The sequence below is a fragment of the Suricata suricatta genome, chromosome 5 (genome assembly GCF_006229205.1).
Source record: "Suricata suricatta isolate VVHF042 chromosome 5, meerkat_22Aug2017_6uvM2_HiC, whole genome shotgun sequence".
Taxonomy (NCBI): domain Eukaryota; kingdom Metazoa; phylum Chordata; class Mammalia; order Carnivora; family Herpestidae; genus Suricata; species Suricata suricatta.
Genome location: NC_043704.1, coordinates 2,192,149 through 2,204,447, shown reverse-complemented (window position 1 = coordinate 2,204,447; position 12,299 = coordinate 2,192,149). Strand labels below are relative to the sequence as shown.

At 62.2% G+C, this 12,299-nt stretch overlaps 1 protein-coding gene across 1 annotated transcript; it reads left to right on the top strand.

Annotated features, from left to right (window-relative positions):
• Positions 1–1,025: 1,025 nt before the first annotated feature.
• On the top strand, positions 1,026–11,352 carry SIK1 (salt inducible kinase 1). The gene is made up of 13 exons (XM_029938842.1): positions 1,026–1,352; positions 1,774–1,890; positions 4,235–4,298; positions 4,447–4,608; positions 4,752–4,876; positions 4,969–5,092; positions 5,521–5,744; positions 6,029–6,178; positions 6,560–6,682; positions 6,807–7,020; positions 7,568–7,843; positions 8,394–8,625; positions 9,021–11,352. Exons 1-13 carry the CDS (start codon positions 1,113–1,115, stop codon positions 9,370–9,372), a joined length of 2,403 nt encoding a protein of 800 aa, XP_029794702.1. The 5' UTR covers positions 1,026–1,112; the 3' UTR covers positions 9,373–11,352.
• The last annotated feature ends 947 nt before the right edge of the window (positions 11,353–12,299 follow it).

Sequence of the window (12,299 nt, the reverse complement as noted above, 5' to 3'; positions counted from 1 at the left end):
GGCGGAGGTGAGGCGGCGGCGAGGCCGCGGTGGCGGCCACCGGGCTCGAGGCGGCCGGGTCGGGCCCCGGAGCTCCTGGGCTCTGGTTTCCGACTGCCGCTCGGGGCTCCGGGGTCCGAAGGCGCGCGCGCGGGGGTCTCGGACCGGGACGCCGCTCTCCCAGCCGCCGCCGGGCTCCCTTTGTTGTGGGGCGGATGACGTGGGAGCGGGTCCACCGGCCCCACGGAACTGGGGCTCCCGGGTTGGGATGGAGCGGACCGCGGGCGGCGGGGTGGGAGGGGGTCCCGGCGTCCAGCGGGACTGGGGGTCCGGGGATCGGGATGCAGCCGACCGCGGGCGGCGTGGGAGCGGGTCACACACCCAGCGGGGCTGGGGGCCCGGGGGTCGGTGTAGAGCGGATCCCGGCCGGCGGGGTGGGAGCGGGTCCCCGCGCCCCGCGGGCTGGAGGTCGAGAGACTGGATGGAGCGGACCGCGGGCGGCGGGGAGGGAGGCGGGGTGGGAGCGGGTTATATGCCCCGCGGGGGTTACAGGGGTCTGGCAGTCGGGATGGAGCCGACCGCAGGTGGCGGGACAGGGGACGACACGGGAGCGGATTTTACGCCCCGCGAGGCTGAAGGGATCTTCGGGTCGGGATGGAGCGGACCCAGGGCGGCGGGTGGGAGCGGGTCCAGGCGCCCTGCGGGGCGGGGGTCTCGGGGGTCTGGATTGAGCAGACTTCGGGCGGCGGGTGGGAGCGGGTCCAGGCGTCCCGCGGGGCTGGAGGATGGGTGTCTGGATGGAGAGGGCGGTAGGGTGGAGGGGGTCCAGGCGCCCTGCGGGGCTTGGGAGGGGGGTCGGGAGTCTAGATGGAGCTGACCACGGGCGGCGGGGTGGGAAACGGGTTCAGGCGCCGCGCGGCGCTGGGGAATCGGGGGTCGGGATGGAGCAGAGCACCGGCAGGGGGCGGTGGGGGTGGGAGCCGGCTCATGCGCCCCGCTGGGATGGGGGGTCGGGGGTCGGGATGGAGTCGGAGCGCGGCAGGGTGGATGAGGTCCACGCGCCCCGCGGGGCTGGCGGTCTTGGGTGCGGGAGTGTCGGGGGCGGGCGTGGGATCGGGCAAGCGCCCGGCGGGATGAGGTGTTTAGGAAGGAGCAGAGCGAGGGGGCGGCCGGTGTTGAGTGTGCTCCCCGGTGGCCCTCAGGTTCGGCCCGGAGCCATGGTGATCATGTCGGAGTTGAGCTCGGCCCCCGCCGGCTCCGGCCAGGGTCAGCAGAAGACCCTCCGCGTGGGCTTTTACGACGTCGAGCGGACCCTGGGCAAGGGCAATTTCGCCGTGGTGAAGCTGGCCCGGCATCGAGTCACCAAAACCCAGGTGCGTGCCAGACCTGGGGCCGCTGGGTGGCCTCCCTGCCCCTAGCATTCATCCTGCAATGCCTCAGTGCTGACAGTTCTCAGTTCCGTGAACAGAATATGCTGTATGTTTGGAATCTGAATAATTTGTACAAATATTAGGGGACAGCAGAGAGGGTAATGACCAGATGACCCAGGAGTGGGGGGCTCTGTGATCTGCCCAGAGACCCTATAAAGGGAGCCAGCAGACATTTAAGATACTTCCTTAACTTTAAGTACCATTAATGAATGGTTAGTGTGCCCCCCCCCGACTTTTTGTGACCTTTTGGGGACATTAAATGTCATAGAAATTAAGGTGCAAGAGAGCAATATGTGTAAATGAAAGGTTTTTTGTTTTGTTTTGTCTTATGAGGGACAAAAATATCCTTTCTTTTAAACCGTAGGTGGCAATAAAAATAATTGATAAAACTCGATTAGACTCCAGTAATTTGGAGAAAATATATCGTGAGGTTCAGATCATGAAGCTTCTGAATCACCCTCACATCATAAAGCTTTATCAGGTAAGGACGCAAGTTTGCCTCGTGCCGTTTCTTCTGGCAAGTTTAGCACTCTTTATGTTCAACAAGGAGTCTGCAGTTTCTGAATTTTGCCCCCTCTTTGGGCGCATGTGGGAGGTGAATGGATTGATTTCTGTAAGCTCCTCGTGTGCATTTCCTATTCTTTTCTTGCTTTGGGATCATAATTGATACGCGCCTCATTAAAATTTTTAGTATTATCCTTCCTTCCAGTTTTAAATGCGTCGGGGTCGGTCGTTAGAGTTACTTGCCTAAGAAAACAACCAGGCCTGTGTATTGCCACTCGTCCAGCATTTAGCGTGGAAGGAAACAAGATTTTAGTGGAAGGAGACACTTCCCTCCTTGCAGATAATTATTAAACTTTAAAACCGGCTGCCTTTAGCAGTTTCCGTGAGCTTCTGTTTGCAAAGGCGGTAGCAGAAGTATTCATCTTCCCGTTTAAATTCTTCCGTCAAAAATGGAGAGGAAAATTCTTTTGCCATGGTGAGAACAGAGAACTTGTCTTCTAATCCGCATTAAGAACTCACCTCGCCCTGTCCGTCTGTTGGTTTGTTTTGTGACTTTATTGCTGTTACCATGTGGTGACTGGGAAATCGTTTCTTTGGAACATGAGCGCTGATTTAACGAGCCCAGTAAAGCAGCCTCTTACTCGCCGGCCAGTTCTGCCATGAGACCCAGTCTGCTCACACCGGAGCGCTCGGCAGTCCGTCCCGCTGTCTTGGGTGTTAAGTTCCTTTTGGGGATTCTCGTGAAGCCCCATGAATCTGGGATGGGCATGGGATAGTGCGTGTGTGTTTGCGCACACGGCAGGGCTCGGCGTGTGGGTGGCGGGAGAGGGCGTTCGAATCGAAAACTGTCCCACGGAAGCCGCGTCACCGGGCTCATGGTCCCCTGCACGGCGGCTCCCTAAGAGTCACTAAGAGTTGTCCGCCCGCCACCGCACACTCTGGTCCACGTGCTGTTTCTGCGTCCGTTTAGTCTGCTGCTTTGGTCAGACGCTCCCTCCGTGGCCGCTGATGTCAGCGCCTGACAAATGTGCCCGCCCGTTTCCGCAGGAGCTGGCTGGCCCTGTTTTTGACTTTGCCGGAGGGATGGGCTGGAGTGCACCTTCCTGGTCTTCCTGTCCCTCTGCGGGCCCATTGTATGGGGCCGCCCGGCTAGACTGCACGCGGCCCACGTCACCAGAGGCCGAGGTCCTGTCGGGAGGGGGGGGGTGAAGTCTCTTGTCACTGTCCGAGTTGGGACGTGGAAGGCTTCCGTGGGACAGCAAAGCCTGTGAGTCCTGGGGGCTTGGCCCTGCTGTCTAATCCTCCCCAGCTGGCCCAGGCCCCAGAACTTTGCCGACACACTTCCCTCTCGCCTGGAGGTTCCCTAAAACTCCAAGCACCATTTACTCTTAATTCTTTCTCCGTCTCTCTTAACGAATGGAGGGAGAGGGGCCGCCCGGGCGGCCGCACACGCGGGGGGCCAGGCTGGTCGGGATTCTTGCTAAACTGCACTGTGTTTGCTGTCTTGTTAGATTTCTGGCTGAAAGCAGTTGCCTTTTAAAGTGTCTTTTTTAAGGAAAAACTGGATTTCAAACCCTAAAGAAATCCGTTACTGTAAGAATGTGTTGTCTCTGCATCTCCCTTTGAAATCTTTTAAAACACATAGGGCAGGAGTCGGATTTGCTTCTTTTAGTACCAAAGATGTACATTTTATCTTGTTTCTTAACTAGCTGTATTTTAAACCCTTTATAGAATGGTTTTCAAAGTGAAGTCAAATCTCCACCCATAGGTGAGCCTTTAGGGGTGTATGACCTTGGCCGTGCTGCTGACCCGCACGGTGCGGGGAGGGGCTCTGCTGTCCAGACCGGCGGTCTGTTGCAGATCTCCACGCATGGCCCACTGCTCAGCGTGTCGGCAACGCAAAGTGGGAAGGGGTGTTTGCTATCTATTATTCAGCTTGTGCTGGCCTGCATCATCTGTTGCCTGCTAGGCTTCTAGAAGAAAGCCCCAGCAGTGCACTCCGCGGGGGTCAGACCTCTGAGGCCTCCCTGCAGGCGGCCGGTGAGAGGTCGCATAAACGTGGTGTGACACAGGAAACCTCTAGTGCATTCCGATAGGCAGGTTAGTGAGGAATTCACCTCTGAGCCCTTAAATTCTTTTTCTGAATAGAAACCCTCATATCTGTTTTCTTTAACACAGAAGTGTTTATTTTCTTTCCTTCTTAAAGATAACGGAGGCACTCATCCTTGGGGAAGTTAACAGTTGACTGATTTCAGGTAGATTATTTATACCATTGGTATGTTCGCTCTGTGTGGTGAAACGTGAGGTCTTTGTGTTTCTAGGTTATGGAAACAAAGGATATGCTTTACATTGTCACCGAATTTGCAAAAAACGGAGAAATGTTCGGTAAGCCACGCCTGTTTCTAGTGTCTGTCACTGTAGCTGGTCGGGGGCGCCCCCAGCACGCAGCTCTGCCCTCTTTCCTCGATCGTGCGCCAGGCGGTGGCCAGACTTCCGGCTGTCAGGCCTGTAGCTCCATCCTGTCGCCCCTCAGATTATTTGACCTCCAACGGGCACCTCAGCGAGAACGAAGCACGGAAGAAATTCTGGCAGATTCTGTCCGCCGTGGAGCACTGCCACAGCCACCACATCGTCCACCGGGACCTGAAGACCGAGAACCTGCTTCTGGACGGCAGCATGGACATCAAGCTGGCAGGCAGGGGCCCTCCCGGGGGGGCGGGGTGGGGGGGGCGGCCCCGAGCCCAGAAGTGCGGTCTCATGAGGGTCCCTGCCAGGGGCACGCACACTCGGCTCTGCCTTTTCCACCGTGAGCTCACCATCTGCCTTCCTATCCCTCAGATTTTGGATTTGGGAATTTCTACAAGTCAGGAGAGCCCCTGTCCACGTGGTGTGGGAGCCCCCCGTACGCGGCCCCGGAAGTCTTTGAGGGGAAGGAGTACGAAGGCCCGCAGCTGGACATCTGGGTAGGACCTGCGCGTTGGCGCACATCGGCTGGTGGGGCACGGGCCGTGGGCGAGCGGGCACTGACGTGAGGCCGTGTGTGTGCCCTTTGCAGAGTCTTGGCGTCGTGCTCTACGTCCTTGTGTGTGGAGCGCTCCCCTTCGATGGGCCCAGCCTGCCGGCGCTGCGGCAGCGGGTGCTGGAGGGCCGCTTTCGAATCCCCTTCTTCATGTCTCAAGGTGGGTGGGCTGGCCGCGCAGGAGCCGCGGGTGGGCTGGGCGGCGGCCAGAGGGGAGCAGGGGCTTGCTTCCTGCCAGGCAGGCCTGACTGGTCTGTGTGTCCCAGCCCCCGGGTTTCCTTGGTGCCCTACTTGAGGGGCTGGCTCTGCTGTTGCCCCGAGAGGCCCAGTCTCTGGGGGGCCTACGGGGTCCTCCGGGGCAGGTCAGCAAGACCACGTCCCTCCAGGGGACCGAGCCCTCAGTTGGTGGCTCCCCTGGGCAGCAGGTCCCGACAGACAGCCCCGGACCACTGCCCCCGGTCTCTGCGTCCTTCAGGACGGTCACTCGCGCGTTGCTGTCAGGGAGGGTGCCCGGTCCCCAGCCGGTTGGTGGTGGGAGCATGCACGCAGGTGGCCACCCGGGCTCAGCAGGCCTCTCTCGCCCCCTAGACTGTGAGACGCTGATCCGCCGCATGCTGGTGGTGGACCCCGCCAAGCGCATCACCATCGCCCAGATCCGGCAGCACAGGTGGATGCAGGCGGAGCCCGCCGTGCCGCGGCCGCCCTGCACGGCCTGCCCCGCGCCCGGCTGCGGCTCCAGCCTGGGCCCCTATGACGAGCGGGCGCTGGGCATCATGAACGCCCTGGGCATCGACCGGCAGAGGACCGTGGAGGTGAGTGCCACCCCCGCCCGGCCGCGCAGACCCCGGCGGGAGAAGCGCCCGCCCCGAGGGAGGGCAGGCACTCGCCAGTCGAGTTAAAACGGGAACATGGGCTAATTTAAGGGCCAGCTGTCCACTCCTCTGAGGGATATTCTCGGCCACCCAAGAATAACCCTGGGAACCGTCTTGTCGGGGAGCCTGGGCCGCTCCGAGGGCCGCCCACCCCCCGGAGCCCTGCTGCCCCGCTCTTCCCCCTACGGCCCCACTCTGACCTCGCTCCTCCCCGCCTCCTCCAGTCGCTGCAGAACAGCAGCTACAACCACTTTGCTGCCATCTATTATCTCCTCCTCGAGCGGCTGAAGGAGCACCGGCACGCTCAGCCGTCGGCGCGGCCCGGCCTGGCCCTGCAGCGGCGGCCCAGGAGCTCGGACCTCAGCGGCTTGGAGGTGGGGGGCAGCCCCCGGCCAAGCCCTGCCTGGACTGTGCGCCCCCACCCCTGCCAGTCACAGTGCCTTGCCCAGCCAGGCCCGCTGGCCCTTAGGCCCCATCTCCTGCCCGTGCGTCATGGGGTTGGGGGGGTCCTATGTGAGAGGAGGGGGCTGGCCGCTCTGCTGCGGGTCAGGCACTACCCTGCAGCACTTGGTCCTTAACTGTCCCTGGTCTGGCCTCTCGACACCTTCTCCTGGTCACCCCTGGCCTGAGCCCGGGCCACTGGTGACTGGCCGGTCAGCCCTGCACCAAAGCCAGCGGGGTCTTCCTGGTGACGCTGTTTGTGGTTGTCCCCACCGCCAGCCCCCTGCTGACACCTCTCCTCTGCCGGCCCACAGGTGCCTCAGGAAGGCCTATCCGGTGACTCTTTCCAGTCCTCCCTGCTGTGCCCACAGCCCCAGGCCTTCGGGCAGGCCGTCCTGCAGGTGGACACTGACTGTGACCCCCTCAGCTCACTCCAGGTGTGTGACCCCTCCCCAGGCGGCCGTTGCGGGGCGGGGGGCGGGCCTCTCCCAGCCATGGTGGCGACTCCCATCTGGGTGCCCGGAGCCCCAGGAGTTACTGGTTTGTGTCTGTCCCTCCCAGCCCCTGTTCTTCCCTCTGGACGCCACCTGCAGCGGAATGTTCCGGAACCGCTCCATCTCCCCAAGCGGCCTGCTGGACGCGACCATCAGTGAGGAGGTCAGGCCGGGCCACGGCCTGGAGGAGGAGCGGGAGGCACAGAAGCCCCCGTCTGGCGGCACAGGCCGGAGGCACACGCTGGCCGAGGTCTCCAGCTTCTCCCCGAGTGTCCCTCCATGTAAGTGTCCCCGGTGGCGGGGCGGGCCCATGACGAGTGTGCTTTCTTGGCTGGGCAGCATCTGATTGCACCCGTCCGGACATGCCTTCTGTTCCGACCCCGAGGCCGCTTGGACCCTACTCTGCGACTGCACGGGGTCCTTTGGGGGCAGGACAGCGTGGGGTTGACTGTTCCCCGGTCCTCAGCCCAGGCCCCCGCGTGCCCTGCCTGAGCCCCACAGGTCAGCTGCGGTGACAGCTGCTCCGTCACGGCGGCCGGGCACCATCGCGGCTCCCAGACTCGGACAGCCTCTGGTGGTCGTAGGCGCCTGCCCCACATTGAGGGTCAGGACAGGGTGCCAGTACCACCATCTGCCCCTGTCAGCAGGCCACGTGGGCTGTCCCAGGCCCAGGATCTGCATTCCAGGCAGGGAGAAAGTGTCCCTGCCTGGTCCTCTCCTGGGACCGTTGGCACTTGTGACTTCCATTGAAAACTTGGATGCTGGCGGGTTGCTTCTGGGTTCGGGGAGCCTCGGGGGCCCCTCAGGAGTGCGCGCCTCCTCCCACAGGCATCATCATCTCTTCCTCCGCCGCGAGTCCTGCGGACGGCACCAGTTCCGACAGCTGTCTGACCTCGGCCGGTGACAGCCCAGTGGAGCTCAGTGGCCACCTGGCCACCCAGGGGCTACTGGGCACCTGCTCCCCTCTCAGACTGGCCTCACCGCTTCTGGGAGCCCAGTCCGCCACCCCAGTGCTGCAGGCGCGGGGGGCCCCAGGAGGGGCCGCTCTGCTCCCCATCAGCTTCCAGGAAGGCCGGAGGGCGTCGGACACCTCACTCACCCAAGGTACTTCCCTTTCCTGCTCACCTTCCTTCCGCCTTTCCAGAAGATGCTGCGCGTGGCCCTGGGTGGGCGTCCCTCTGTCCCAGGGCACATGGCGTGCCCCAACTCTCTGGCCGGGCCTGGACGGAGCAACAGAGCCCCCAGGCTCTAGACATCCCATCTTCAGGGACAAACGCACAGGGATGCCTTGTGACAGGTTCTAAAAGCCCATGAGACCCAGGGGCCAGGCTGCAGTGCCTCATCTGGAGGAAGGACCAGTCAGGGAGGGACCAGCTCCCTGCCTGGGCTCCCTCCCGCGGCCCCGATTGGGCCCTCCGTCCACAGAGTCTGCCCAGACTCGTCCCTGTTTGGGGTGAGAGCTGCTGCCCCAAATCACACTCTGAAAAAAGATGACTCAGCCCCTGGAGGGGTCATCCAATTGGTTGACTGGAGAGTGCCCTTGACCTCGCAGGAAAGCAGTCCATTTATGCCATCACGTTTGCATGGGGTCCCTCCCTGCCTGCGCCTGCCCGAGGTCTGCACACCCACTGACCGGCTTGATGTTGCCCCCCAGGGCTGAAAGCCTTCCGGCAGCAGCTGAGGAAGAGCACGCGGGCCAAAGGGCTCCTGGGCCTGAACAAGATCAAGGGGCTGGCTCGCCAGGTGTGCCAGCCCTCCTCCAGCCGAGCCTCGCGGGGCGGCCTGAGCGCCTTCCAGCTGCCCGCACAGAGCCCAGGCCCACACGGCGGTGGGGCCGGCAGTCGGGAGGGCCGCAGCCTGCTGGAGGAGGTCCTGCACCAGCAGAGGTAGGCCCCCTGCGCGCCCTTGCCCGCCCCTCGGCCGGTTCCTTGACTGACCTTATCTCGTCGGCGCCTCCCCATCTCCGTGTAATCAGACGCCTGCACCTGCCGGCCCCCGGGGTGGGGCGATCAGCCGGGGGGGCCTCGTTCCAGTAGAAGGTGGCGGCGGGGGTAGGGAGCACTCTGTAGCCCACCCGTGAGTGGGGGACAGAGGGGGCAGCAGATACGAGTGTCACGTCCGGTTGGCATGTCTGAGCTGCCGCAAAGGCAAGATGGAGAATGGAAATGTCAGGAATGGCTCAGGGGATTAGTCACACACAGCCTTGTGCGTGGAGAGCGCCCCAGCCGGCGGCCACGTGGGGCGGCGTGGACACGGGTGACCCGCCCCCTCCCCCCTCCAGGTTGCTCCAGCTGCAGCACCACCCGGCCGGCTGCCAGCAGGCCCCCCCGCCGCTCGCCGCCCCGCTGGCCCTCGCCCCCTGTGCTGGCGCCCTCCTCGTGTCGGGACTCCAGAAGGAGCTGGGGCTGGCGCGCGGCCCGCTGCTGCCTCCCCACTTCCTGCAGGCCGGAGGCTCCCCGGTGGCAGCGGCGGCTCAGCTGCTGGACGCGCACCTGCACATCGGCAGTGGCGCCGCCCCGCTGCCCGCCACCGCGCTGCCCACGAGCTTTGTGGCTGCGGGGCTGCCGCAGGCCGACTGCGAGATGGAGGAGCTGACGTCGGGCCAGCGGGGCACGATCGTGCTGGTGCAGTGAGGCCCCCGCCCCCGCGCAGGCGGTCGGCCCTTCGAAGCAATAATTTCAGAGTATGTGAAGACGGTTCCGGACTCGAAGCCAATACGTTTCTAGGAGCGAAACAAGCAATACGTCTGGTGTTTTGGCTTTTTCCTTTGTTCTTGGTTTTCACTTTTTCCCTTGCACTGAGCAAATGCAGCTCTGAGTAGGGCCTGGAAACTTCCTGAAGAAAAATAATAATTGAGGGGCGTGTCAGGGTGGGTGGAAGGGAAGGGGAAGGAGGGCGGCGGGTGAGAGGCGACAGGGCTTGCCTGGACTGGCCAGCGCCAGTGCGGTCGGGGCGGCGGGGGGGGGGCCGCGGGGGCCATGCGGGTGCATCCGCGCGTGTGCGTGTGTGTTTAGTAGCCTTTTTTGTTGTTTTAGTTAACCGTTCTCCACTCCCCGAAACATTCATGCTTCAGAACGAGGACTGTGAACTTTCTACTTCATGTATCAGTTTTTATTTTTTTAAAAGCTCTGTTGGGCCGCCCCCCCCCCCCACAGGAGAAAGCAATCTGCAGATTCCTAGAATCCTCTGCCCTGAAATCAGAACCCCAAGGATGGTTTTCTTATTTTAGATGCGAACTTTTATCAACTGCTGGAGAGTCAGTTTCCAGGATTCTTCAGAGGAACCCCAGGAAGAGACTAGACGGGGCGGGTGACTGAGGTCGGGGCTCGGCCTGGGCCGTGTGACCTGGTCCCCCGCGTGGCTTGGAGGCTGGGCCCGGAGAGGTTTCTTCCTGCCGCCCATCTTATTTCCGCTGCTAATTTAAGTTTTTATGCATTTCATTATCAGGGTCCAAAACGAACAACTGACCAGGGCAGGGGGCGTGCAATACTGGCCGGTGGGCGAGAGCAGGCGGACAGCGGGGTCGTGGGTGCGCGGCCCCCCCTGCCGGCGGCCGGGCTGTGGCCCGTGGCAGCCCTGCCCCATCCAGGCCTCAGGCGTGAGGCTTTCACTCAAGAAAATGGAAAGGAGAGGTCAGATCAGTGTTGTTCAAGCTTTGTTCCTTTTTTAAAGCAAATATTGTCCATGTATATAAATAGACAAATAGACACTACTTATTTTTTATATTTTTTACTACACGGCTGCGTTCCTGGTGTGACTTTTGCTCTCTGGTAACGTTACCAAGCGGCAGCAGCAGGTCGGCGCGGAGGAGAGAGGCAGGTGCGTCCTCGCCCGGCAGGTGGCTCGGGTCGGACGCGCCCGAGCGGGAGAGCGGCGGGCAGCTGCCTCTCCCCCCTGCACCCGTCAGCACCCGGCCCTTTACTGACCCAGGTGCCTTCAGCTCACTTTGGCTCTTACGACCTACAGTATTAACAGGGGAGAGGTGGGCGTCTGCAGAAGCCAAAGACTGCCGGGCTGCGAGGGGGCAGGGGGCCGGCCGCGTGCCCGCGTGCCCGTGCCTGCGTCTGCCAAGCTTGCTGCTACCGGCCCCCGGCCCTGCCACGGCCGCTGCTGCTACCTCCCCGTGGCTGTCGCCAGAGCGCCGGGGGAGGGCCGTCCCCGTTCCTGGCCACAGAGAAGTCACCAAAGCCTCCTGCGGACTCGTCACGGGGGCCTGGGGGCGCCCGGGCCTCCAGGTTCACAGAGGGGAGACCGGCCCCTCCTAGACAGCTTGCCGCCGCGATGCCACAGATCAAAGGCCTCGGAGCCGTGACAAGCACTTTACTTACCCGGAGGTTTTCCTTCTCGCTGTGAGTCGTGTCTCTGCGTCTATGTGTAGGTGTGTGCGACGTGTGTCCTGTATCTCCCCCGCAGCGCCGGCGTGCGCTGGGCGTGACCGCCCGTGCGGAGGCGCCACGCAACCTGACGACCCTGTACAGAGTTTGGTTTCTCTTTTTTTACCGTAACGGAATTAATTATTTTATTTCTTGTGTTACCATGAGAAGTGTATGCCAAATGATCAGCGGGTGTATGTTTTTTTAATTTAATATTTAAATAAAATATTTGGGGAAGAACCTTGCCTTTTCCCCGTGGCTCGTCTCTGTGGGAGAGCCCCCCTTCCCGGCTGCGTCTCCAGCTGCACTTCCGTTTCGGGTCTCCGAGAAGGTGGGTGGCACCCGCCCCGGCCCGACCGCCAAGAGCCAGCGGCAGTCTGGCAGCGGACGCCGCTCCCCTACCCAGGGGTGCTGACCCACCGGGCACTGGGCACTCAGGGCAGGGCGTGGGAAGGCCCCACCTTCCCCGGGGTGGCAGCTCTGCTAACCTCCTGTGTGCCTTCCGGCCGGTTCCTCCCCTCCCAGGTGCCAACCACTCCTCCTCCTTCCCTGGTAACGCTCAGTGGAGCCACTGGTGAATCCAGGATTTGGAAGAACCTCACAGCCAAGCACTCCCTGTCTCTTAAAATGGGCTTTGCCAACGTCCAGCCGCAGACCGCGCAGGCTGCCCAATGGGCACAAGACTCTGCACTTTGATCACTGGGCAAATGCCTTTGGGTTAAAAAACGTTCTTCGATCTCTTTACGCCCATTACGATGGTCATCATCAAAAACAACACGAAGTGCCCACCGGCACCTTCGTGTGCTGCTTGTGGGAGAAGGGGTGCGCTCTGGAGCCGGCGGGAGGGCCCCGCAGGTGGACCCACTGTGTCCTTCTGCGGTGGGCCTGGGCCCCAAGCCCTCGCAGAGTCCCGCTCCCAGGCCTGTTACTACAGCGACTCAGTAGCCCAGGGGCGGGGGCCCCCGCGAGGGAGGGGATGGAGAGACGTCCTCTAGGATGGGGAATGTGGCCAGAAAAAGGCCGGAAGCCGACCCCTGCTGTCCCACGATGAGTCTTGAGGACATTGCACCAGGGACAGAAGGACCGTGTGATCCCGCTTACCTAGGGCCAGAGCGGCAGACCCACAGATGCAGAAGGGGGAGGTGGGAGGCCAGGGCGGGGGAGGGGGAGTCCGTACTCTGTGGGGA

What these genes read in the sequence shown, in the direction of transcription:
- SIK1 (XM_029938842.1), top strand. Translation starts at nt 1,113, where the DNA reads ATGAGGTGTTTAGGAAGGAGCAGAGCGAGGGGGCGGCCGGTGTTGAGT. An exon ending in ATCGAGTCACCAAAACCCAG is followed by an intron (nt 1,353 to 1,773) that starts GTGCGTGCCAGA and finishes TTTAAACCGTAG; the next exon opens with GTGGCAATAAAAATAATTGA. An exon ending in ACCCCCTCAGCTCACTCCAG is followed by an intron (nt 6,683 to 6,806) that starts GTGTGTGACCCC and finishes TGTCCCTCCCAG; the next exon opens with CCCCTGTTCTTCCCTCTGGA.